The sequence below is a fragment of the Haliaeetus albicilla genome, chromosome 19, assembly GCF_947461875.1.
Source record: "Haliaeetus albicilla chromosome 19, bHalAlb1.1, whole genome shotgun sequence".
NCBI lineage: Eukaryota > Metazoa > Chordata > Aves > Accipitriformes > Accipitridae > Haliaeetus > Haliaeetus albicilla.
Genome location: NC_091501.1, coordinates 9,243,382 through 9,267,001, shown reverse-complemented (window position 1 = coordinate 9,267,001; position 23,620 = coordinate 9,243,382). Strand labels below are relative to the sequence as shown.

Below are 23,620 nucleotides of genomic sequence, written 5' to 3'. Positions count from 1 at the left end.
ACTGCAACATCATCAATTTTCACTGGGCAGAGCTAGAGGTTTTAAAAGGATTCAGATGAAGAATGTGCAAGATCAGTTTGCCCAGCACCCCCTCAAAGGAGAGGGCCTGGGCAAAGAAACATCACCCACCAGACAGGTGCTAAAGTGTCAAGGAAACAATTCCCCATACTTCAACCAGAGAAATCCTTCAGTGAGCCGTGAGATCCAAGAGAGGAAAAAAGCACTACATAGGACAAATAAAACCTACATATCGGACACAGGTGTACATTTGGCAGAGAAAATAACTGCCAAATTACTGTTTTTCAGGACATCAAAAAAGGATACTAAACTCAGTATTTTCTGATTATTCCTACATAAGTATTTCTACTTTGGGTCCTCCTGTTCAATGCTGCTCTCAGAACATGGATCTCCTGAGGTGTCACTGGGACCAGCCTCTTGGGAACTGCTGCTAAGCTTTGTGATTTTTAACACAGAATTAACACCAGTAAAGTGAAATTAAGATTGGATCTGTAAGCAGGCTTGCCAAACCTAAGTCACATTGTGGAAATGAAAAATCATACCTAATTTATTAGTATGCTCTTCTAGGCATGCAAAGCCACAGAGAGACTGTATGAAGAAAAAAAAGAGATGTTCCCTTTCTCTTCCCAAATTTAGATCGTTAAAAAGAGAGTGGCTCCAAGTTAGTCTACAAAGCAGACTAGCCTGGGGTCCTTCACACCATGACACCCATGAATTCAAACACTGAAGGTCTGGGGCAGTAGATCTAGAAGTCTTGGAATTTTTTTAACTATTCTGTACAAAAGCATGGGTCCCGCCTCAGATGAGCTCAGGGCACCACAGCGTAGAAGGAATGCCAAAGGTGATTCTTTTGCATAGATTAGAATAAAAGACTAGCAAACATTTAAGAGTTTTCAGGTTTGTTTGAACATGAAACTCTCAGTAGATTTCTCTGTAAACCAGAAACAGAGAAAATATATGCAAAAGAAGTATCTTATATACAGAATTTCCAAAATGTTGCAGTGATTCTACACGTTAGTCTGGAAACAATTATCATTTTTCAGAATATATATATTTACAGCATGTTGTATAAAGAGCTGAAATTCAGAGAAGAAGAATAATTTTCAGAGTAATATGCATTATATGTACACACAGTACTACCTGCAACAAATATGTCCTAGTGAAAAAGTAAAATTTGACTGACTCGTTTTACGGTTGTGGTGTTTTCCTTCTTTTTTTTTGAAATATGGTCAAGCCAAAAACCTCCACAGAGGTCCAACCACCAATCCAATTCTGGATCGACCATCATATAAGTGATCAGCTTGAAGCCTAGTCACAATGACAGTAAACTATATGACATTGAAATAAGACTCTCAAGACACTGATGAAATGGAGTACTTAATGCAGAGGAAAAGAGCAGTTGATTTGTTTTGGTTTAGACCATAGTAATAAAAAGCAGCATTGATTTGCCAACTTGAACTCCAAAACTCAGCTTTACATAAAAGACCAGGACTAGAAATATCTTCATGTTTTGGGTAAACTCAGTGAAGATACAAAATGTAAACACTAAACACAATCTGTGATATTGATTACGGTAAATGGATGAATCATGGTGCTATATCTACATGTCAATACATTTTGTACTGGGATTGCCTTTGAAGCTAATATACCTGTAAATCAATTAAAATGTAACCAGCTGAGTATAACAACAACCAACTTATTTGGCTTTTGCCGCATTTAGTATTTCAGCATCCTCCAGCATTTATTGATTTTTCTAAAAGTGCTACCACGATAGAGAAACAATAATATTTTGACTTTTAGAAATTAAAATGGAAACAAGATTACATTGGTGGCTTGTTCAACTCCCTACAAAAACTCAAGAGCCCTGAAGGAAATAAAAGCTAGACTCTCAGACCATCACCTGAAGCCAGAAGACCCACATGTTCTTTTCCACATCTATTAGTGCTTATTGTTAACAGAGCACTGTGCTAACCTACTGACTTAAAGAAAGCTGATGGATAGTGTTTGCATCTTCTCAAAGCACTACTTAAAGGGAACAAATGGAGAAATTTCACTGAAGCGGGCAAGACCAAGCATAATGTGAAAAGAGATGGAGAGTGGGTGTAAAAAAAACTTTCCCTTTCCTGTTCTTTAATTTTTCTCTCCCCTGTGGTTCTCTAAGCATTAATTTTAGTAGAGGCTTAGAGCTCTATTCCGGTACAGGATATCTCCAGAGAGGATTTTAAAACCACATATAGGTAATGAAACAAAAAAATTACCACGTCAATTTACTTAAAAAAAACAAGTAAAAGCGAAATAAGCATTAGTCTATAATAGTGTATACTCTTTAGGGTAAAAATTAGAAACTCACAGTCTATTATGGTAATCAGATAGCACAATTATGAACTTTGAGGGGTAAAGCAATAAAGACCAAGCTGCTAATGATATTCTTGTCAATTGTGTTTGGAAGACAGGATTTGACTACCAGAGCACAAGTCCAAATAGCAAAGCAGTAAATACATTTTTCAAAATAAGTTACTCTTCTTTGCATCCATACTTAGTTTAGCTAACTGTTTTTGAAAGCCACTGGATGAACACCTCTCAAGAATTTAGTTTAAGCCTACACTGCAGCATGCTGTCCCCTATCAAGATGCCAGAGCTTGCTCTGGCAGTAGAGGACGTACAGACGTGTTAGCATGACGCTCTGGCTGGCACAACCCACCCTGCCAAGAAGCCCAGAGCTGCTCTGTGGCAACACAGGTGTCCTGCACCCTGTACCAGCTGCTAAGGCCTCTGCATCGCACCGTGCCACGTGGCATACACCCACCACCCATGTTCCACCTAGCACTGAGTAACCTCGGCATGGCCAGCAGAAATGGGTACTCCATTTACTGCCCTGTTCCCCAAAGAGACAAACCTTTGCTCTGAAGGCAGCTCTCTTGAAAGGGTGCAGAAAGCACCTCCCTCCCTGCCCAAGCTCACTCAAGGGCATCTCGTGGGAGAACAGGGGTGGTAATCAGGAACAGAAATAGGATGCTAAAGCATTGGGCAGATCCAAAAGTGACCTCTTCTGGTTGCTGCTATCTGTGCCACCGTTATAAAATGGCTGAAAAAAAATAATTTCAAAATGTTTAACTTCAGTGACACTACTGTAATGTAAAAAAGATAAGATCAAATCAGGACCCATCAAACAGCCATATTGAGAAAAACTACAGCATTTGCTATATCAAACTCAACTGTTCATAGGCCAGACAAAACTTGCCAATCTAAGGCCCTGTTTTCAGTTGCATATAGGCTGTGCTGTCCTTTAAACACTGAGGCTGAATTTTCCTATGACAGGTTGCTGCCTCAGGATAATGAAGTTTTTTCAATTTTACCAAAAATACTTCAGCTGTAACCCAAAACAAAACCAGAAGAAAACATATTGTTTATTCAGTTTTTAAAACATTCAGGAACCTTTTCTTTGATCTCTTTTTTTCAGCAGTAACTTAAATTTGGCAGAGGACAGGGGACTCTGTGACAGACAAGCACCTTTTGTTGTCCTTATGAAAATCCACTTGAACTTGCCCAAGGGGTAAGCCTTTGAAATTTCATACATCTCATGCCTTCTAGAGTTCGCTCTGAATTAAAGAGCTGTACCACCCAAAGACCTACACTGAGGTTGAACAGGCTTTTCCCTACAGTTGCCAGCCTGGGCTGTTAAATCCAGGTCCAGATGAAATGAAATTAAGTAGCCTGTCTCTGCTCTGCCGCCCATAATCCTAGCCACATCCAAACAGCATGAAAGACAAAGACCTTTTATGAAGCCATGATAAGATACCAGCTCACACGGGAGAATCAGCTTGGGCATACCAAGAACTAAAGCCAGGCAGGAAAGGAGGAAAAACCTAGGACTGGGATTTAACATGGAACACTGGGAATGAGGATTATAGCTAATGGAGATAAGGAAATCAGAAACACTTGGTAAGGCTGCTTGTCCAAGGCTGACACTCAATGTTCCTGTATTCCCAGTTCACGAATGGGGCCAGCACAGCATCCAGGATCTGACAGGGCCACTGCAAAGAGTGTTCATGAAACACTGGCCACTTGTGTTGTGGTGAAGATGAGCAAGAAAACAAAACAGAACAGTTAAGGCCATCAGTAATTCCACCCTCACTGCGTGGCCTGAATAATGTCATGAGCAACAATAAACAGACAACAAAATATTGAATAGCTTCTCATTCAAACACCCGCCGACGTCCTGTGCACAGAGGGAAGCAGGAATTCTGTGGAAAACCAGTGTGCAACTGTGTAATTAAAGACTGAATCATAATGCATATACACAAGCGGGTGGGAAAATTAACGTCCTGGCATTTCCTAACTTTTGCATGTTTAATTTTGCAGTCCTGATAGCACTCTTTTTTCATAGGGTGTGAATGTGTGTCCAGTACATAAACAAACACTCGAGGCTGTAATTCAGCATTGTGCTCCCCAAATCAAACAGTTGCAACCTGCTGAACCACTTCCTTGCAGGTGCAGCCATCAGCTGGTGCACCTGCATCACAGCAAGGCCAGTGGTCACCTGGAGTACTGCTACTGGGGAGAGTGCCCAAACCCAAAGCAGTTTTATCCTCATTCTATAGAAATGCCCTGAAACAGAATTATAAGAACAGCTCCATTTCTACAAGTGAAGGATTGACTAGAAAGGTAAAAGAATACAGTGCCAACAGTAGGTATAGCAAAATTAGTCTTTAAAAGAAGATTGTAGCTAGTGTACAAAGACTAGCACTCACAGGCCACTTGCAGTAATTCAGAAAGGAACCCAGAGGAGAAGTCAGTCACTAAGGGAATAGGTTCCAACATCAAGCTGTCAAATGGTTGTTGCTGCATCAGTGAGGGGGTGGAGGAAGAAGAAAGGAAAAATCTCAACAGTGTCTCCTTTTAAGGGACTTAAATTGGCTGCAGTCACCTAACCCAGCTCACAGACCACACTCCAGTGCAGACAAGTTCTCCACCTTCCTCCCATAACTCCTGCTTGCCAATAAAACATGTGATAATGAATAACTGGATTCTGATAGTCTGGGGTTTGCCACTTGAAGAACTATGTGAGCAGTTCAGAGGCTGTTGATATGTGTTTTTTCCTCCTCTTGCAGAGATATGCTTTTGGTTTAAATTATTCCACCTCAAAGCCAACACAGTGACTCGAGGACTCCAGGGGCTGACTGTATTGTATTCACTTCCAGAAGCAAGAAAGGAGGGTCACATTTTACATTTGGATTACCTATAGAAAAGCTTGCAATTCTTCCAGTCATTTGACATTAAGTGTTATTTAATAACAAGCAAACAATGAATTTATTGCATAGCAAGTTTTGCAATTTTTACCTCCTCTGCCTGTGCACTGAATGCATGTGGAGGAGCAGGGGGAACAGAAAGCAGATATCAAGAAATGGAACACCAAGCACATCCTAGGAACAGCTGAATTTCTCCTCCCACTCCCAGCTTCTCACTCCCTGACCAGTCTTCCTCAGGTAGCATCTCATCCCCATCTCTCTCAATAAACACCCCATCCTCAAAACAAGTCTTGGAGTACAGCACATCACTCAACCACCCCTATCTTGCTGATTCAACTGGGATTAGCTAGCAGTCCCTCTTCCGGGGAAACTGAGCTGTGGACCACATCAAAACAGAGCATCAGTTAAAATCAGTCCTAGGAACAAAGCAGAGCAGAGCAAAAAGTACTGGGAGATGGGAAGGAAAATGACACACAACACAAAATGTCTTGCTAGCACAATCTCTTTACATTGTAGTAGGTAGATGTGTTTTATTGTCCAGATAATATGGGTGTCTGTCTGTTCTCTCTCCTCCCTGTGCTTTAAAGCCTGTCTTCTATCCACCCATAATGCTGCCAAAACCACCCTGCAAAATTCAGCAGGTCAAACCAGATCACCAGAATAGATGCACCTCTAGGGCTTTAGGGGTACCATGGATCCATTACCTCCTTCCAACATGCATTTTATGACAATATTTTCATTACCTTAACACGTACACAGAGCAATATGTGCAACAGCCCAGCCAAGAGTCCATTTTAATAGATCACAGTCTGTTCTAAATCAATTAATTACATATATTTTGCTCAGAACATTCCCAACTAGTTTTTCCATATCTCATAGTATGCAGTATGAAACCAAGAGTTCGCAGCCTTGTTGCCAAAGCTAATCAACCTTCCATACTATAATAAGAAATACAATGAGCAACAGACTGAGTAATGACAAAATATGTTCAGCAAGAATAAGAGTGTCTCTGTACTGCAAGTCAATTTTGTCTGAGATTATCTTAACAAAAATGTATTTTTTCCTTTGCACAATTCACACTGGGGCATCAATTCTGATGCAGCAGTTTGACTGGTTCTCCCCAGAAATGTGCCTCTATTGCTGGTCCATGTAGACTGCTTCAGAGGAAACACAAAACAGCAACAACAATGGATCCGATTCCTTGGGACAGCTCTGTTACAGGTAGAAAAATCCCAGCACAACTAGACAATTCCCATCCCAGTTCCATCTGCTCGTCAATGTATGTCCTCATTGCTGAGATTTCCTTTCCTTTGGCATTAATTCAACCTGCTGCAGTTAACCGCTTTTGGGCTAGTGCCCTCAGTTACATTTATTTATACAACCGCTGCCTACCAGTAGCAATTCATGCTAACAGTTGAACTCAATATACAAGTGAATCTGACAATCAATGTTACAAAATACTTTCCAGCAATACTAAATCTACTACCCATTGGTTTCAGTGAGGAAAATGTGGTTCTACTAGAGTGCTGGTGAACAATTTGGTTTATTTTAAAATAAAAGGCACTATTTTTGAAAGAGGTGTACAGTACAGTTTTTTAAAAATGCCTGATGACTTGAAAAACCAAATATAGCCTTCAGAATTTAGTGTAATCACCACATTTTGACACTCAAGCCTAGAGTTAGACCTTCAGATTGAGGGCAGAGGCAAGAGTCAAAGACTGCACAGGTCAACACAAAGGGAGTCAACAGGGACAGGCGGGGTGGGAGACGAGGACAGGCTGTACCACGGGCTCGAGCCTGACAGTGACCAGACAGCAGTCTGACCTCACAGCCACTATATGACCATGTCCTGAAGATCCCACCCTGGGGACAAGTCAGGAGAGTTCCTAACACCTCCCAGCACCTCCACAAACTGCTGCAGAGTATGCTAGGGAGATGCCAGCTCCTCACCCATGCCAAGACAGTGCATGGGGAGACCAGATTTTAACAAAGAAAGTGAGACCTCTTAAGTCACCTAGGGTTTGTTTGTGGGTTTTGGTTTTTTGGTTTGGGGGTTTTTTTGGGGGGGGGGGGGGGGTTAAGCTGTTACCTGTGTCCACCCCAAAAATCTCCATTCATCTAAAAGCCACAGGAGAACGTACCTCCTGTGAGAAGCCCTGGAACTGGATTTAAAGTGTTTCATTTAAGCCTGACCCTGATCAGCTAAAGCTACACTAACAAAAGTAATGTCAGGAGAAATATTAATGTCTGGATTAATATTGTGAGTTTAAATTTGTCTCAGAATTTAGTGCTACAACCTCCCCTCTCAGCATGACCTTACTTTGCCAAATGGTTTGTCTCCTTAATCATCTCTACTTCCTCTTTTCTTTGGAGCTTCCAGAAAAAAAAAAAATAAAAAACCTCAAAACCTCTCTAATATAAAGCATCTCCTACTGCATTTAGAAAAGAAGAAGAGCAAAGAACACAAGTATTTGCAATGGTAATGTGAATGAGAGAGAAAATATAAGAGCTACTTTGACATGTAAGATCTGTTGGAGTCCCAGCTGGTCCCCTTGGGCTGTTTCAGACAAACAAAGTTAATTCCATACAGGTTCGGTAGGAGAAGAGAGAGGATATGCTCACTGAAGAGACCTGGGATAAAAAGAAATTCTTGATTTTCCACTTAGGCACTTTGAGCTCTAATGACTTTTTCACACACAAAACAGTACCAAATACAGATATCACATAAATGGTATGAAATGCCTTCCCCCCCCCCCCCCCCGAATGGTTTCTCATCTTTAATAGAGACACATATGGAATATCTGGCCTGTCAAGTTGATTTAAATTGAAATTAAATGCATTATTGACAATAGTCTTTCTTGTATGTGATATGTTCTTCCATATGAAAAGTGCTTTATAAAGAATGATCTAGTTTCCCTACAGGCCTCTTTACCAGTGCTCCCTCCCAAAAACATGAGCAACTTAAATATTCCCCTCATTTTCATTACTTTACTCTCCTTGTTATCCACCACAGAGATTAGACTCTGTATCCTCTTAGTTTACTTCCTGCACCGGTTTAAATCATTATCTTCTTCCCTTTTAAATCCCCTCTGAAGGCCTAATTCTCCTGCATTACTTATAGAAAAGTAGGTAAGCATAGCTTTTGTTCTCTTTACCTAATTATCATGTGGGACAAGAGTCAAAGCACGGGAAATGGGGAGCTGAAGTACAGTGCTGGAAAAAGGGGAACTGAGCACTTTAACAAAAATAAATCAAACCAGGAATGGCTACTGAACTACATGCCTATCATTTGTCGCCATCACTAACAAACCACACTGCTTGTACCACCTTTCATCCCTCCCTGACCTTTCAAATTCAAAACAATGATTACATTTGCTACTTTTGCTGGTACAGAGTTAGTAATAAATTGCTTTTCTGGGAATTTTTTTTTTTTTAAATACCTAATCAAAAAGATTTGAAGCAAGGAGGTATGTTTCTTTTTTTAAGTGCAGAACTTTCTGTCAAAGTATCTATTTTCTCTCAGTTTGACGCATTGCCTTATGATACATAATGTGCTGGGAGGCTGCTTTATGCACTGGGTATACCTCAGAAGGGTTCTAGCTAGAAGGGCAGGTCCTTGTGTGAACTTACAGACTTTAAACAGAAAAGAGGGAACCCCATGTAATCAATCTTTCATGTGATTTTTCCAGGTTGTTCATTCCAGGCAAATCAGAATATCTTTATTACTTGTATTACACTAATGACTAACAAATCCCACTCAACTGGACCCCCATTGTGAAGAAAAGAACTAAACTCCCCCAAAACTTTATTTTCCTACATATCAGATGAAAGTGATATTTAACAAGACCTACAGCTTTTCTTTTTCCAGGCTGAGATAGCTGGGAGGAAAACATCTCTCCAGCCAGCTAAAGCAACAAGCCACTCGTTCTCCAAGCCCCTGCTGTTACAGCAGAGAGGTAAGAGGTGCCAAGCAAATGTATGAGATACACAAGAGCAGGCAAAGGACACTGGATGCTCCTTTGGCTGGTAGTTGCATCCACAAACATGTCAAGACCTGTTATACTAAGCAGGTGCCACCCACACCATTCCTCAGCTGCTCTCAGAACAGGACAGAGACAGCTCATGTAGCACCAGCCTCCACAGACCCAATGTTCCTATTTCCATACCACACGTTACTCACACCTTTAAAGGCCTGCATTGAGCAGGAGTCACCAAGCTAAGAGGGGGACATTCCAAACCCAACAATCCTGGTCTGTGCAGAGGGTGAGAAACCACTTGTTTGAAGTGAGAAAGGTCAGCCCTGGACTCCATGGGGAGTGGGGACAGCAGTCTTCCCCCAACATCCCAGTGCCTCGAAATGTTGTTTTCCATGGCCAACGATAACCCTCAAAAGACCAGCACGAGGGTGCAGAAGACCTCCTTGAAATGAACAATGAATTGGAGACAACATAATCTGATCCCATGCACCTTAGTTACCATACTTGATACGCAGCTAAGAATGCATTCTGTTCTTCAGATATCTTGTTTTCTTCTCTCTCCCACATTTCTTCTTGTAAGGTCTGTTTTCCCTACATTTGGGGTTTTTTTTGGTGGTGTTTTGTTTTGTTTTTTAGTTTTGGAATAGGCTGAGGGAGAGTGTGTTTAGGTTTTTCCCCTCCCCACAAATTGCTTTACATGGGCAAAGCAAAACATTTTTTTCTTTCTAGTTTGCAAGACAATGAGATCCTTGAGAGAGACCAGAGGTAGACAGACTAAGATACCTGAAAAATCCCTTGACCCTCTCAAAACTTGTTTTCCTTATGGGAGCTGTATACATCTTGTCATAGGACTGAGGGGACCACCTTGACTTCTCCTTCAACCCCAGCTACAACCAGCCAGTAAAGAGGCTCAAAAAAAATTTTTTTAAAAAGGAAGGAAAAAAAACCAAAAATACTTCTGAACTGGAAACTGTAGCAAAGAGATGAGGTTTACAAGCCAATGTTTTCTTTTTTTAAGCCACATTACCCTTCCTTAATGTAACAGCCAAACCTCAGAGGACTGGTGGAGGGCACTGTATACACACATACAAGAACTGGAAAGTACTTTGTATTGTTTTTCCTCGAAACTGTGTGCCAGCTTCTGTAGAGAATCTCTTTTTGGCATGGATCTCTAGGATGCCACATGCTGAAGGGCAAGTGGATATAAACTGAGCTCACTGAAGTCAATGATACTGCCATGCAAAAAACCTTCACTACAATTTTGAACAAAAAGCAACTGCTGAACTCCTCACAAATCAGGTTTTGAGCTGGTATAAACTTCAACAGCACAACAGAGCAACATAAGTGTGCAGTGGCCTGCATCAGGTTTTGAGCTGGTATAAACTTCAACAGCACAACAGAGCAACATAAGTGTGCAGTGGCCTGCATCATTCTGTACAGCTCTGCAATGAAGTCTAGAGCATCAGCAAAGTGGGGGAAAAAAAACAGCTTCCATTCCTGGTTCTCTTTCTTTGCAAGCACAACAGATATCTGACAGATGCAACCATTCCTCTGCCTGGCACATCAGCAAAATTCCTTCTTTCAGACTGATCTTTATGAAGTTTGTAGGTTGGGAAAGCAACTGCATGTCAAGAGAAAAGATAAGGGGTAACAGAATTATCATCTCCTGATGAGAAGTTGCTGTTATGGAAAGTCATTTATTGCCCTTATCCCAGTGCATATAATTTTAATTATCCAATAGAAGAAGCCACAAGAAGCAGCTTCTGAAAAAGGCAGTCACTCTAGAAATAATTTTTGGCACAGGAACAGATATTTAGTAGATTTTCAGGCAATACTGTTATTTGCTTTTTAAAGCAATGATTTGAATAATGAAAAATGTAGGACAGAAGAAGTAGGGAAGAGAGGAAGAAACCTCAGAAATGGTAGCTCTGAGACCTTTGCAGACCAAATGGTAATCCAGACCCCTAAGTGATGTATTCTTGCTCCACTGAAATCAAATGGTACTATCTGAGCTTAGAACAGCTGAGAACCTGCCCTCCTCAGAAGCAGGTTTGGATAAAGGCACAACATTCCCTCCCATTATGTAGGCAGCGGCATCCTTTAGATAAATTTCCAATACAAATCTGAATCTTTCATTTCTCATCTGTGTTATGGTGGTGTTAGTAACTGTATTGTGCTTAGCTTTCATGTTCATCACAGAAAACAGAGACACATAGACACTGGTATTGCTGTAATGTGCCCTCAGATGGCTGTGTAGCAAATACTTTCACCTGGAATACTTCCATGGCTCCCTTTGTAGACCTCTGACCTGTTTATGTGTCCAGTTTAGGATGAGATGAGCCAGGCTTCATTCATTGTAAAGAGAGTCTACATATATACATCACTACCTCAGAGGAAGGTAGTTTAGTTACTTGACAGTTAGTTATGATTTTTCCCATGTGAAAGTTCCTAATGTGATCTTTCCATCTTTTGACATGTGCATTGGGTATTGTGAATAGTAGAACAGCTATTATAGACCTCCCTTAAAGAATGGTTTTGTGATAATGTAATTACTATCCCTGTGCTGACATGTGACTACATAAGTCAGCACCTATTGTATTAACAAAACATTTTATGGCATTGTGGTGGCTCATACTATTAATGCAATTAGTTCATCCTATTACAGAGACGAAACCTATGGCTGTAGAACACAGCTTAGCCAGCCTGTCAGGATTTCAGGACATGGTTTAGTGGGCATGGTACATGGTTGGACTTGATGATCTTGAAGGTCTTTTCCAACCTAAATGATTCTATGATTCCATGATTCTAAGTTTGAGGGATTTTTTGAGCATGGGCTACATGCCTTCAACAGCAAAACTAGAAGCATGTGGGTAATATGGATTATTTCAAGCTTAGTGAACTTCCTCTGCAGTTCCTAATTGGTTTTAGACTATTAAACCACACACAAGCACAGCTAAAATTTTAGTTTTCAGCACAAATTGGTACACTGAAACATAGCAGGAACGATCCACAAAAAAATAGGCTCCAGAAAAAAGCTTGAATCAGAAGCAGATTCACGTCTTTTGATGCAGAGTTTTGTAGCGCATATACATTTTTAGATAACTGGCCCCACATGAAGAAATATGGGCTCCCTACGTAATATTTGATGGAGAGGAAATTTTCCAAGTAACACATCAACTAAGTTGGCTAGTAGGGAAATGCTAGGAGAGTGTGGCAAGGGTGGTCTCCATCTCAGCTCAAAATTCACACACAGTCCTGATGCCTCTGCAACAGCAAGCACCTCCATGTCTGTACCACCTCGTGTGGATAGATGTCAGCCCATTCAGTGCGCTGAGCCAGCAGGATCCAGCAATCCTGCTAGTAGGGTTTTTCAGATCACTCTCAGTATCATGTCAACACGGCGAGCTGGTTTTCAGGCTCAAGCTCACAGCCTGTACTAGCTCAGGGCAAAGGGTACAATAATCTCACCTCTGTCTACTGCAGACAGACCCTAAGGCTAAAAGAACAATGTTACTGAGACAGACCAAACGTTTACCTAAGCCAGCAGCTTTTGCCCACAGCCAATTGGTAATGGATGCTTGTAGAGAGAGCACAAGAACATGGCAAGCACAAAGGTATATTGCCTTCCACATGTCCCTCTTGCCTTTAGCAAAGCAAAGCTTTAGTCTCCTTGAGATGGGCTGCATCAAATCCTCCTACTTCATGCTCACCAATGGACTTTTACAGTGTTCATTTATTAGGTCTTTTAAAACAGGTATGTTTGTCTCTATGACGTTGTGTGGCAATAAGATCCACCACATAATATTGAATTGTGAGCAAAAATAATTCCCATTCTTTTAAACCTGTTTGACAAGCTCATTTGATACTCTCTGGCTCTTATATCATCAGAAAGAATAAATTAGCGTTCCCTAACTGCCTTCTGCTTGCTCCTCATGCCATTGAAGCTGGTAAAACTTCTCCTGCCGAGTCTTTTCTCATCCATAAACTGTTCAGTTTCACTGATCAAATTATTATTGCTCTATTTGCTTCTCTGAGCAGTAAGCAGAAATATTCATAGAATTATCTACAGTGACTACTAAATCTCTCTCCAAACGCGTAATAACTAATGCACAGTCCATCCTTGCCTGAGTTAACTGCAAAGTAATGCAGATGGAGAAAAGCAGCCCTATCAACACAGAATTGCAACCCCCATTTTAGAGTCAATTCATTCACTACAAGTGATCCTTTTGCAACTCTGCAATTAATTCTTATTTTAAATAGCCTAGAGACAAGTTTCAGCACCTCATAGTTTATTTCCTATTTCCAAACAATTTCCAACAGCGCATTTAGCAATAACCATTCTAGCTCCCTGTGAATCCCTGATAACATCCCTCTAGACCAAAAACTGATCACTTGCCTCTAGTCTTACTCTTTAATCAGTTATTAGACCAAGAATCTTCACCCAAAGACCAATGCAATTTAGTTTCTTCCAGACTAAGAATGCTGTTCAGAAAAAAAAAAACAAAACCAAACACAAATGCAGATACATTATGTCAATCAGATCATAAAATAAACAAACAGCTTTGGCAGAGGAACCAGAAGTAGTGTGACTAAATACTGCCACTTCAGCCCATCTCCAGCCTTGAGCAGTTTTACAGTCAGGCTTAGGGATTTGTCTGCATATCAATAGTAAATCCAAATCCCTAGAGGATTCACAGTTATCTCAAAGCTCACATGTATGGGAAATAAAGCACTAGCCACTCACCCCTAAAGCTGTAACATACCACAACTCTTGCTCACAGGTTAGTTATTGGCGGTCCAAAGAAGGTAGCTGTAAAAGGGCAGTAGTTTTGATAATTCCTGGAGCTTTTCTAGAGGTTGAGGTGTGAGGGAATGACATGCCTATATAAAACACCAAGGTAGCAGGCATTGCTCAAAGTTTTCTCTGGGTATATTTAGCTTAAATAGATTTAAATATTTTTCAATTAAATGTAATTAAAGTGTGCCTCAATAGCTGCTTCCACCAGACTGCTCAGACACTTATGCTGCCTTTCAGCTGCCAGTTAACTCTGACACAGTAAATGCCCTGCACTACTTCACTAGCAAGGCCAGCATGTCCCAGGTGCCTGCAGGAAACTGGGAACAGCTGCACAAATGAGAAAAGAAGTAAAGGTGCTCACAGCCTCTACAGCATGAAACTGAGTTGCTAAGGAAGATCCACCAAAGAGACTTAAATTATTTTAGCCCACTAGTAAGTGCTTCTTGAGAAGCACTCACAATGAAGAAAAAAAGCCTGGGAACTCAACTGCATATATTTTTTTATTCCTGCAATTCCCCTCAGTTCACTGGGCTGTGCAGACAATCATTTTCTATACAGCCCAATAGCTCCATTTGTTGTCTCAGACTTCGTCTAATTTCAAGCCCTGTAGACTTCAGTTCTGCATTGTTTTAAGAGAAGCATTGTAAATCTATTCAAATTCACATGCATCTCTAAATTAAAGTGCACTTCTGAAGCCTTTCTTACCTTCTCCTCTCAAAAGCATCAGCATCCCTGATCTGAGAGGAAGAGTACAACTACAGTTCTTCTGTGTCAATGGTTTTGATCATAGAAAGGACAATACAGACTGAAATTTGTTTTCCATAGAAATATATTTAAACAGCAATGCAAAATCATTATAAAACAAGGAAAGAGATCCCTCTGCTATGGATGAAAGGCAAAAATTGTTGCTAGCACAGTTTTTCTAGTGCAAGCAGCACAGACAGGAGACTTTTCCTGGAAATTGTAAATAGGACACGACTGCAACAAAAAAGACCACTGTACTAAATGAAACAGCTATAACCTGGGTACACCTCATGGAACAGAAAGTACCATGGTTAACCGTGCTTGAATGCTACCCCTTTGCAGGGCTGAGTAAAACAGAGAGGTCCAAATGCATACCAAATAATTTAGAAGAGAACTGAGCCTCGTATTGACCAGGACCAAGAAGTGCTGGGCTATAACTGAAGCCCAGAACATTTGGATTTGTTTTGTGTTTAGGAACACTGACATTGATATGAGCAGAAACGTTTTCAGAAAACCATTTCCTTCCCACATAGGGAATGGCAGAAGAGGATGCAACTCAGAAAAGTGTCAGTATAGATCAGTTCAAGGGTTTATTGACTGTATAAGGACAGCAGTTTTGTGTTTTCCCATAGAATGTAATCCTAAACTGCTCAAGGTCCCACTTTTTTCAGGTAATACCCTTTCTGCTTTATACAGGAAATAACCACATATTTACAAATTCACCAAAACATGAACTGACCCCTAACATTGATAAGCTTCTAAGCAGTAAAAAGCAAAGAATCAATTTTGTTCTTTAACTAATTTTAGGCACATCTTTCATGGAAGTCCCATCCCAGCGCAAGGTCTGCTGGCACAGGGTGATTTATATGAAGACCCAAGGAGAGAAAAAAAACCCAAACTCTTAAATAACACCACTATGCTAACAATTTTCTATGCTAATTTTCTCACCTAAAACATCATGCAAAGAGCGTAGTTCGTATTAGGTAAAGCAGCTATGCAGAAAGGTCATCTGTCTACTTTGTTTTGAAGCAGATGAGCTCCACCTGGAAATATAGACAGGAGTGTATAGGAAAGTGAACTGAAATATGTCAGGCAGCACATAAATACTGCACTGATATGGCCTGCTTGTCTGTCAAGAGAAGAGAAACCCCAGGGGCTGCAGTTACATGCCTAGGTCCAACGGCCTTCCTGAGACAAACCCGGTGAATTGCCAATATTGCTAGTGGGACATCAAACCCATCCATTTGAATAAAAAGAGCTTCCACAGCTTCTCAAGTTGCTCGCCTCCTGCCTTAACTCACCCCAGCTCAGCCAGCCCATGGGAGTTAGTTCCCAGGCTGACCTCCAGGGAGGTGAGGGGGATGCTGCACCTACTTAACGGTTTTCCCTTTGGACAGAGATTTTTGCCATGAGGAACTGCTGAGTGCTTTTAGTACTAATTTGTACTAGCCACACTCATTTTGTGTCCACCTGCTGAATACAGCAATGCAAGACACATTCCTGTTGTAAACAAAATCTCAGACCTTACACTCACAGGGAGAAACCGAGTCATGCATCATCTGCTCTGCCCCTGTATCACAGTCTTTCCAAAATATCCAGATGCCTGGCTATTTCTCTCCCGTGAAGGGGCATATATCCCAACTTAGAACTCAGTAATGGGTTAAATATACCAATCCCTATACTTTCTCCATGCCCCCACACCTCCAATGCTTTTGCTAAGGGCACAATTTTCAGTTTTAAAATAATCTTTTCAAATGTGATTTAAAATAGCAGTTTCCCACTCAAACACAGGGCCGCATGAGCTGTTCTCAGTTCCTCACAATTGCATACATATTCACGAGAAAAGAAAGCAGAGAAATGACAAAATAAAGCATTTCAGATGCTTTCTTTAAATCAAGATAACAAATAAAGACATTTGGCAGTAGAACACTGTGCTCCTCGTAGGAGCTCCTCTCCAGCCAAAGGACTCCAGTGATTCATTCACAATTCAGAATGATTAGACCAACATTTTCTACCCTGAAGCTGAGGCAAAACCTTGAGTTAAGGGCATTTCAGTAAATATGGAAACACCTGGCGAATTTCATTCAAGATCTGTGCAGGGGAGGCAAGAGTAGGAGTTAGGCAAAGGTTTCCTACCTTGGTGCTGCTTTTGATTAATTACAGTGGAAGTACACTCTTTCATCGACTATTTTAAAGTAGAATAATATTATTACAGGAGAGACTGATCACTGAGAAATGACAGAAGACATGGATGAATGCAGATACCCACTTAAACACAAATTTCTAGTTTATCTCCTCTGTGTTCCTCAGAAATCCCCTCCTCTTCTCCCCTCTCCCCTCCCCCCTGCAGCTCCCCCCCCCTTTTTTTTTTTTCAACTGCAGTAACACTCTGTTTAGATATCCTCACTGAAATATCCACAGTGACTTTTATTCCTTGGAGAACTCCACAGCTTTAGAGCACATCACTGTATGTGAATTTAGACCATTTTTGCCAGCATGCATTACTTGACATTTAGAGAACATCACCATGATACATAGTCCCTGGTGCTCTGAAATCTACTTGGAAATTTTTGTCGTCCTTTACAGTTTCTACGAAATACTTTCTCCTCTCCCTTTTTTCAAATATGAATTTACTGCAAATGAAAATTGCCCTGCTGACAGGCCTATTAAATGCTCTGCTTCACCAGAACACGCAGACTGGCAAACGGAAATCTCTACAATCAGCTTTATCTCTGTATATTGACACCATCATGCAAAGGAATCAACGCCCTAAAGGAAAGGGGTGCTCATGGTCTAAAGCCCATGGAGTTCTCCATCTCCCTTGTTCAGCTGGATTGCCATTGAACATCAGTGTTGAAAGCAGGGGGCTGCAGTGGCATCCAAGAGTTGCAAACTATGCAGCTGCTCCCAGACTCCTTTAAACAAAGCCACAGCACTCCGCGTACGCATGCTTTCGTGTGCTTGCAGCATTCTGCACGGGCACAAATACTTATGGAGTTTTAAGAGAACATGTCCTGAGCGTGCTCATCTTTGAGGATTTGGTTGCACTGGGGGGTTTTGAGACTATTCAAGTGTTAGGAACATTTGATGAAGCAGCCCACTGCACACAGATCTCCCAGAAAACAAAGAATAAGCACTACCCTGATGAGCCATGTTCATTCATCTCCAGGGCAAGATAAAATCATATGTACTGCTTCAGACGAAAACAAAGGGGAATTTAAGAACCTACTATCTAAAATGAACATTTCATTGGCAGGACAGAGATGACAGCTGGCAGAAATTATACTCACTTTCTAATTGTTGTTGTCAGCATTTCATGATACATATTCCAAGCCCTGATACGTAACTTACTCAAAGAAAAAGTCTTCTGAAGAACTTAGTAACTCAAGTCTACTACACTACACAGTCCTTATTCTACGTTCATGTGTGATCACACATCTGTGCAACTTCATTCTTACAAAGTCTAACAGGTGTAAGATTCCTCCTTTCAAACGAAATGGTAATTTGACCCTAGTCTTACGCCCAGCCAGACACTGCACTAGGCTATCCCAAGATTCTCATTCAGTCCCCCTGCAGCAGCAAGGCAGCTTGCCCGTCTCCTGATTTCCAGGACCTTGCTGCTCCATTTTGGTGGTAGATCCCACACTGGTGCTTTGTCAATTGTCAAGAACAGCTGCTGATTTTTCAGGATATATCACATGTCCTCATCAGTGCCTCTGCTATTTCACACTTTATTCCCTGCAGTAACCCGAGACAAGTATCATCCGGTCTAGGTGATCTGCCACCCCTCGGGTTCTCAGGTTGCTTTATATAAACCAGGCACATGCAGATCAAAACCCAGAGTATTAAGAGCAATACGGATGTTTGGTTCCTGATGTAAAAATCTCACGTTTGCTTGCAACAAATATTTCCATATGAGGTTAACAACTTAATTTTAAATTTAATCATACTGGAAAACTGAAATTTGAGATCACCACAAATGCACACAAATCAGAGCTTGCCATCCGAAACCTGACTGCAAATTGCTGCTGTCGAAAAATTTTGAAATATTAAAATAGAATTAAGCTATACTTCTCGTAGATTAAAGATTCCCATCAGACTTCCAGCTTCCTCACTGGTATTTCTGATCACTTCTTCCCTTCATTTAGAAAAACAAGACAAAACAAACAAACTAAAACCAAAACAAAAAAAAACCCCACACAGTAGCACAAATATAGGTTTTGGGCAACCAAGGACTGACACAAAAGTTTCCAGTATAGAGCAATTACTACCATCACCTTTAAGGAGCTATGGCAAATTAGACTTTCAGTTACAGACCAAGTGGAAAAAGACACCTTCCAACTGCCTGTACAGTTGCAGTTAATAATTTGACCTGTGATATTACCTTTGTTCAGAGGAGACTAAGCTTGTTAAAAATATTCAGCCTAAAAACAATTTACAAAAAGTTGACCATAATTAACATATATATGTATTTTACAGATCAGGAAACAAGCAAACATACACTATATCCGCCATTTCCAAAATAAGGGGAATGAAAATGTCACTTCCCATTATTTACATTTTCAGAGTTAATTTGAAATAAAAAGTTCAGCAAATAAATAGACTTGAAAGAGATACCATTTTAAAAATGTATGTACTCAGGCTCAGCAAATTAGCTTATTGGTCTCATGGGTACCAACATCATTGCTTTTTTTTTTTTAAAAAAAAAGGCAATATACTCAATTTTGAACTTTATTAGTGAAAATAATGTAATTTCTGAATGCGCATAAAGTCAATAGCAGCACTGAAGCATTTATGTCCACAGAGAATAGCACACCAAGCTGTACTCATCCAAACAGGTGATACAGGTAACACAGCCAGAATTATTCCGAACTGCCAGACCCAGGAGCATGTTCAGCATCCCCTGTTGCCCCTTTTCTCCAACAGTTACTCCCAATGTTGCAAGGGGAGAGGGAGTCTCAGCTCTCTGTTTGTTTGTTTGGGCTTCTATTTTTAATGAGGGTTTCAGCTTATCAATAGTGCTGGAAAAGCCTGACCGCAACAAGCTGACTAAAGAGCCTTCTGAAAGCATGCATTCAGACAACATTGCTCTGCGTACATGCATGAAATCTTTCTGGAAATTGAACTCCAAAATATCTGGATTTTGTTCCAACATTCAGGCTTTTCCAGGGGTTTATTTGGAATTTTCCAAGCTTTCAACTGCAAGATCGGTCTGCACCTCCCATAAGGACCAGCTTTCCTCCCGGGCTCCTTGCTGCTTGGCAAGAGGCACAAAGGGAATACCTATGCCCAGTGGAATTCCTCACCCCTCCCTGCGTAGGTCTGTCAAAACCTCAAGGGAAAGTTTGGAAAGGTCTACACTTATGAGACACAGTTCCCATGCTGAGACAGAAGGGTAGAGACACAGAAGCAGTGAGATAAAACTGGAAAACAACAACACACTAAACCTTCTGGTACTGAAGGGAGTGCTTTCTAATTCCCTAGAGAAGTTTTGGCAGTGAAGGGAGTTTTGTTTTTATCTTAGGTGACCAATATATCAGTATTAATTAGTAGTCATTAGAAGATATTTTCTACTTGAAAACAAACATACTAGGAAAAGGAGGCCTTTCTAAATAGTATGAATTCAAAGTGAGGCACAATTCTCACATAACACTGATTACCATTTTTTCTATTGCCTTGTAGATACATACTTCACTGAAAAATGACTGAATGTTCAAACAAAAAAACGTAACTTCAGAAGTCCAGTTCCTCTGTGTACACACTGCTATTATCCCTACACGGACCAGTGCAAAACGTGAAGGACCACATCCTCTAAAAACCACAGCATCACACAATTCTGCCAGTTCAACTATTGTTTTGTTCTGAAGAACCTGTTTTCAAAAACAACCTGAAGCTTCTAAGTGTCTTGCTGCGAACAGGATGTGATCCTACACGAGACCTGAAACGGGGGTTAGAAGATAAGTTCTTTAATTGATTGTCTGAAATATTCTGTCTTCATCAGATCAATCTTAAATTGCTAGCTGAGGGTGGAGAACTATTCCCCCGCCTCCTTTAGAAGTGACAAATGAAAGCAATTTTCTGCAGTGGGAAAGGGAGAGATGTTTTCATGTTTCATCAATACATGTCAATATGGTATTAATACAAACCTCTCTTTGAATACCTCCACAAGTAATTTCAGAGAGTCAAAAAGTCATTTTTCTGTTGTAAGAAGAATAAAAAGCACTTAGCAAAGATTGCTAATTAACTAGGGTTTTTTGTATAGAAATCTATCTCCAATTAACATGAAGTTCTTTTGCTTTCCTAATTAATAAGCATTATTCAGTATGAAATTTTTTTTTTACTTTGTTTTAAGTATGATTGATGAAATGAAGTGCAACTGAACAGCAGGATTCCTCTGGTCCACGTTCAGTGCAATGCAGAAATTGTTGTGAAGGTCACACAGGCAGATAACTTCCTGCCATCAGTGTGTGCCTGGAAAATGAGGGAGAAGGTCTACAAAGGCAGATGGAGGGGGGGAAAGAGTCCAACCACAAAGCAAAGCAGAACTTCACAGGAACCAACAGAGCTTTAACTGAGCCTGATCTAAAGCCCCCTGCAGATGATGGCAGTCTTTCCAGGTTGGTCAGGAAGCCCTGCATCAAACCCTCTGCATTACATGGCAGAACCCTGCTCAGCTTTGCAGGGGAGTTGAATTCCTGGTCCCTTGTTTGGCAAAGGTAGGGATGCCTTTCCAAAGACTGTGTTAACTTTTGAAAGGAGTACTATTCCTTCCTCCTCAGCTGGGAAAAAGCCCCATTTTTTGCAATGGTGACCCTTTCAAAAGGCAAGGAAGGGGTGACGCGTGGGCACCCAGGAGGAAGAAACTGCAACGCTCAGGTGTAAGAGCCACCCAGCAGTAGAGCGAGCTACTGTTTTCCAGAAGCTAATTCAAACATTCATTACCATAGCCCAGAAAAATGGCATAACTGATGACTACGAGCAAAACAGCTGGCATTTCTGAATGCATACTGTTCCATCCCTCCCATCCTTCCCAAAGCCCCTCTTCTCATCCCATCTCAATTCTCACGCCATTTTCCACAGCACTGAGTGTGCACGGTACTGAATGCCATGAGCAAACGTGATCCAGTACAATCGGAGAAACGTGTTTAATACAGTGCATGTAAAAACATCAGCAGATACCGTGTGATGACAACTATCATTCTTCATGTATTATTAGAGGAGGGAGATCTAGCAATCTTGAAACATTCAGTGCTTGCAGACAGCAGTCAAACAAGACTGGTCATTATGTCACTGAAAAGCTTAAAATTCAACAGTTCCTGCAAGAGCCCACTTACCAGCTATCCAAGGAGCCTGGCACGGACAATTTACACCTGTTCTGTTTCCTGCTGCTTTTGCAAAAGAAATCCATGCATCCCACACTCATAACTTCCAGGAAAAGTAAAAAAAAATCTGAAAGTCCAGCACCTCAGAGAGCCAGGCTAGGCAGGAAAACAGAGAGGTGTTCAGTTTTTAAGGAAATCTTCTCCAGTTTCAACTCATAAGCCCCTTCCCCTGCCTCCCACCACAGTATGTCAAACAATCAGGGAAATCTAAAGCAGGAGGAAGAAAAAGAAAAGAAAAAGTATCAAAAGCTAATTCTTGTAAAAGAAATGGCGCTTGCAAGCTGGTCAGTGTGAGTCTGCTGAAATGATGTATGGCTACGTGGGGAGAGTATATGTGCACACACATGCACACAGACGTCAGACCCTTCCTTGGAAGGGGATTAGGTGGCAGATGGTGTCAGAACCTGAGCTGCTGTCAAGAGCAGAGTTCACGCTGTCCTGCTCCCCTGCGCTTCGAGAGGCAAGCAGCAGAGACAAGCCATCAAAAAAAAAAAAAAAGGAAAGGCTGATAAATAGCTGACAATCAGCTTTGTCATTGGCAATGTGGAACGACACCCCTTTGCTTGCTCCCTTCTCCCACCAGAGTCCTTACAGGCAAAATCCTCTCTGAAATGGAGACAAAAGAGGAAACAGACATAGACCTGCAATCTCCAAGTGCGAGAAATACCAGAGGCTCAGTTTTTCACAGGGAAACTAGAACCTGCTATTACCAACCCAGGTATCAGAAGCCAGAACAGAGAGGGGGGAGGAAAACACCCAGCTTAAGGTCTCTTAAAAGCAAAGGGGGTGGGGGGGGAGAAAACCCCACTGCCTTTGATTGCCAACACAATGAAAATAAATGAGGGAAATAACATTTGGGAGGGATGTACCAGCTGAAAGCAGTCACAATGACTTTGTGCAGGCACCCCTGTTATTAATAATTATTACAGATAATAAGGGTTTTCAGGCTGAGCAAAAGGATCTTTTTCAGTTCCTAAAACCTCATCTCTCCCTGTCCTGTCACCTACCTCCCCTTTTTCTCTCTCCTCTGAGCACCTGCTTTACATAGCTTTCCTTGTATTATGATTAGCTTCATGGATAATTGATAGCTGAGCTCGTCCAGCTGATGCTAGGAAAAGAACGACAAGGTGGTTAGACACATGCCTACTATAAATAGACACACAACATGGCCAGCGTTTGCCAACATCTGATGATGCCTTCCCTCCTGGGTCCTAGAGTTAGCTAGTTTCTGAAAGTCAGGGAAGCAAAGGAGAGCAAGGTAAAATGCTTTCAATTAATTTTGCAGATTGAAGGGATAAAAATATAAAGCCCCACTCTTATTTTTATGACATGCTAAAAATACCCACTTTATGAAACCTTCGGCATAGTTTGCAAAGCACAATTTAAAAGCTTTTACTTTTTTTTAGCAGCAACCATGAAGCTCAAAATATTTAGCTGGTGCTGGGGTCTTTG

At 41.1% G+C, this 23,620-nt stretch overlaps 1 protein-coding gene across 9 annotated transcripts in view; it reads right to left on the bottom strand.

Moving 5' to 3' along the window:
* The window catches only part of DGKI (diacylglycerol kinase iota), a 220,161-nt gene that overhangs the window by 156,839 nt on the left and 39,702 nt on the right, over positions 1-23,620 (bottom strand). The window contains exon 1 of one of the 9 annotated variants that reach the window (XM_069807564.1): positions 22,121-23,145. The exons of 7 other annotated variants lie outside the window; for them this stretch is intronic. In XM_069807564.1, coding sequence (XP_069663665.1) covers positions 22,121-22,209 — 89 coding nt within the window. In that variant the 5' untranslated portion in view covers positions 22,210-23,145. Of the gene's footprint in view, positions 1-22,120; positions 23,146-23,620 lie in introns of those variants that run through there. One more of the 9 variants, XM_069807568.1, reaches the window with a different exon arrangement.